Source organism: Mandrillus leucophaeus, unplaced genomic scaffold (assembly GCF_000951045.1).
Source record: "Mandrillus leucophaeus isolate KB7577 unplaced genomic scaffold, Mleu.le_1.0 Scaffold46, whole genome shotgun sequence".
Taxonomy (NCBI): Eukaryota; Metazoa; Chordata; class Mammalia; order Primates; family Cercopithecidae; genus Mandrillus; species Mandrillus leucophaeus.
This window is the reverse complement of record NW_012104920.1, coordinates 459,048-462,685: the sequence shown is the minus strand read 5'-3', so window position 1 is coordinate 462,685 and position 3,638 is coordinate 459,048. Positions and strand designations below refer to the sequence as shown.

Below are 3,638 nucleotides of genomic sequence, written 5' to 3'. Positions count from 1 at the left end.
AACTCCTGACCTCAAGTGATTCGCCCGCCTCGGCCTCCCAAAGTGCCGGGATTATAGGCGTGTGCCACCACACCCGGCCCCTTTTGGCGCTTTTTGCCTTCTACACGCACTTCGGGTCTCAGACGCTTTTTCTTATTATGATTGCCCTTTTCCCCTACAGCTCCGTCAAGGGTCTTCTCCAGGAACCCAGAGCCCCACAGTTACCCCATTAACCTGCTCCTGGTTTCCCACCGGGCTTAAACCCTAGAGAGTGCACGGAGGCCAGTTTAAGGCTCACAGGGGGCGCCGCGTGAATGAGGGAATAAACATTCGCAGAACCAGTAAGAGGTAGGAGCCGACCGACTCACAACCCCCTCACCCATGGTCCGGACGCGGCCAGCGAGCCCACAGAGACAAGGCAGAGGAAATAGGAAGAAAAAGAATATCTGTGACAAACAAGAAAAAAGGAACAAGGGACGAATAGCAGCACTCACAGAGGAAGAGGAATGAGCCCCGCCAGCCGCCATGATGCGCCGGAGCTCCGCCTTCGGGAGGTGCGGATGCTCGTTGGGGGGGGGCCCTCGGTGACGTCACCGGTGGGCGGGTCTCGTCGCTACCTCCAGCTCCTTCTCGCTGCTTATCACCTTGCACCTTGGAGACTGCGAGGCGCCTCGGTGCACCATCCCAACTCCCGATACCCCTGTCTCTTTTCTCTGACTTTTTTTTTTTTTTTTTTTTAAGACGAAGCCTGGCTCTGTCGCCCAGGCTGGAGTGCAGTGGCGCGATCTCGGCTCACTGCAACCCCCGCCTCCCAGGTTAAAGCGATTCTCCGGCCTCAGCCTCCTGAGTAGCTAGGATTACAGGCACCTGCCACCACGCCCTGCTAATTTTTTTTTTTTTTTTTTTTTAGTAGAGACGGGGTTTCCCCATGTGGCCAGGCTGGTCTCAAACTCCTGACTTCAGTGATTCACCCGCCTCAGCCTCCCAAAGTGCCTGGATTACAGGTGTGAGCCACCGTCCCTGGCCCTCTCTGATTTTTTTGAAACGGGGTCTCACTCTATCGCCCGGGCTGGAGTGCAGCGGCGCCATCTCGGTTCACTACAGCTTCGACCTCCCGGGCTCAAGCGATCCTCCCACCTCAGCCCACCGAGTGGCTGGGATCACAGGCGTGCACCGCCACACCCGGCTAATTTTTGTGTTTTTCATTAGAGAACAGGGTTTCGCATTGTTGCCCAGACTGGTCTCGAACCCCTGGGCTCAAGCGATCCGCCCGCCTCGGGCTCCTTAAGTGCTCGGATTACAGGCGGGAGCCACCGCGCCCAGCCTCCGTCTCCCTTCTAAGTGACATCCTGTCCGGCATCCCGCAGGCCTTCACATGGATGGGGTGGGAGAGCTCAGGAACTCAAACACAGCCCGGCTGGTGGATGACTTCTAAGCATCTTTCAGTCACTTTGATCTTGCCAAGCAGAGAAGCGCTTCCTCGTAATGCCTCCAAAGTACACCTTTCACATGCTTGCGTTATAGCCTTAAATGACTGATGTCATTACTTAACTGTCCCCGCGTGGATGGGGAACAGAATGTATTTTCACAAACGTCAATTCAAGACAGATTTGTGCGAGAAACCACGTGGGGATAAACCTCTCCCCTCCAAGAACCTAGAATTTTGCGTGCGGGCTGGGAAAAGTGGGCGGGGCGTAGTCGCCCCGGCGCAGGCAGGTCCAGTCTCTACCCGCGGCGCACGTGGATGACGTAACAAGCGCGCGCGACGATTCGAGGTGCTCTGTGGCCGCGAGTGCGTCTTCCACGTGAGTATAGTTACCGCGTACGGACCTGGAACCTCCTCCAGGTGCAGCGTTTCGTCATCTAGCCCAAGCCTGGTCTGGCCCCTTCAGTATCCCCCCAAGCCGAGCTGTGTCTACTTGGTGCCCACGCATTTGCTTTAGTGGAGACGTCCATTCATCCTATCTTGCGTGCGTTCCGCAGACCCCAGGCATGGCCGACCCCCATGTAAACTTAGCCCCATTGTCCCATTCATGGATTCAACTAACAGAAAGTCTGCCGGCCGCCTACTGGGATACAGCGCTTATGCACGCAAACCCTGTCTCTGAGCTCTTGAAACTTAGCATTTTATTAGGAATGATAGACGGAAATCAAGTGGCTTGATAAACCAAATGCCTTCAGGAAGACTGTCCTGAAAGTGGGGGAGGGGCTGAAGAGTGGTGAGAATCAAGAGTTCATTCAGTCAGTCCACAAGTGTTAGAATTTTTTTTGCGTTTCAAGCCCTGGTATTCTAAGCCTTGGTAATTCAATGGAAACGAAGCCGCAACATCCCATGCCCACGTAGAGATTTTTTTCTAGTGGGGAATATAGAGCGAAAAGTAAAAACATCCCATAGTGATAAGCGCTATGTAGGAAATAAAAATAGGGCCATCTGATAGTCACTACTTAGTGGCTAGTGAAGCCATTTCCACGAAGGCGAATCACCAGAAATCTAAATAACAAGAAGGAGCTAGCCATGCATATGTCAGGGTGAAAAAAATGCCTTCCAGGTCTGAGCTTGGCAAGTTAGAGAAATAGAAAAGAAGCTAATGTGGTTGGTGCATTGTGGGTGAAAAAGAGAATGGTGTGAGATAGGGTTGGAGAGGTAGGCCGGAGAGTGGCCACACTTGGTAAACCAGGATGCTGAGTTGGAATTTATACCATAATCCACTTTATGCTGATGTGTGACAAATGAATTGTGATTATGCAGTGGTCAGGAGGCTAATGCATTGGTCCAGGTGAGTGATGATGGTGTCTTACTTGAACTAGAGTGAGGTAGTAGAGATGAAGAGATGAGAGATTTGAGACATGATTGGAAATAGATTTCCTGGTGGATTGGATTTAGAGAGTCTGAGGGAAAGAGAATTCAGCATGACTTCTCTGTTTTTGTCTTGAGCAACAAACTGGATGATGATATTGTTTACTGAGATGTCAAGACTAGGGGAACAGCAGAGTTTGTTGAGTAAAGCCAGGGTCCCGCTGAGAGGCAATGGGACCAGAAATTGGATAGGTAGTTTGGGATAGATGGGGAGGGCCTTTGAATGTTAGGCTAAAAGTATTAACTGTAATAGTTCTGTTGCCTGATGCACACTGGAGGTAAATACACCAAGACACCAGGTTGCAGCAGAGAAAGAGGTTTAATCATAGGGCTGCTGCAAAGGAGACAGGAGGAGACCTCAAATCCATCTCCCAGAGTACTTTGGGGCCAGGGTTTTTAAGGGTTTGGAGTAGGATTGGGCTGAAGTGTGAAAATCATTGATTGAAGAGTGCAGGGTGAGGTCGTGAAACAGGGAGATGAAGAAACTGATTCTCATGCTCACTTGATTCCACTGTGGGAGTCTTTTTCTTTTTTCTTTTTTCTTTTTTTTTTGAAAGATGAGGTCTGCCTGGTGCGGTGGCTCACGCCTATAATCCTAGCACTTTGGGAGGCCGAGGCGGGCGGATCACGAGGTCAAGAGATCGAGACCATCCTGGCCAACATGGTGAAACCCCATCTCTACTAAAAATATAAAAATTAGCTGGGCGTGCTGGTGCACGCCTGTAGTCTCGGCTACTGGGGAGGCTGCGACAGGAGAATCGCTTGAACCCGGGAGGCAGAGGTTGCAGTGAGCCAAGATGGT

The 3,638-nt window shown here is 51.5% G+C and overlaps 2 protein-coding genes across 3 annotated transcripts in view; one reads left to right on the top strand and one right to left on the bottom strand.

The window, feature by feature from the left end:
* The window catches only part of CTC1 (CTS telomere maintenance complex component 1), a 21,099-nt gene extending 20,548 nt beyond the window's left edge, over positions 1-551 (bottom strand). The window contains exon 1 of the mRNA XM_011994497.1: positions 474-551. Coding sequence (XP_011849887.1) covers positions 474-506 — 33 coding nt within the window. The 5' untranslated portion in view covers positions 507-551. The remainder of the gene's footprint in view (positions 1-473) is intronic.
* Positions 89-3,638, top strand: part of PFAS (phosphoribosylformylglycinamidine synthase) — a 22,039-nt gene continuing 18,489 nt past the window's right edge. The window contains exon 1 of one of the 2 annotated variants that reach the window (XM_011994499.1): positions 89-327. The gene's annotated coding sequence lies outside the window, so the exon portion shown is untranslated. Of the gene's footprint in view, positions 328-1,699; positions 1,785-3,638 lie in introns of those variants that run through there. The other variant, XM_011994498.1, reaches the window with a different exon arrangement.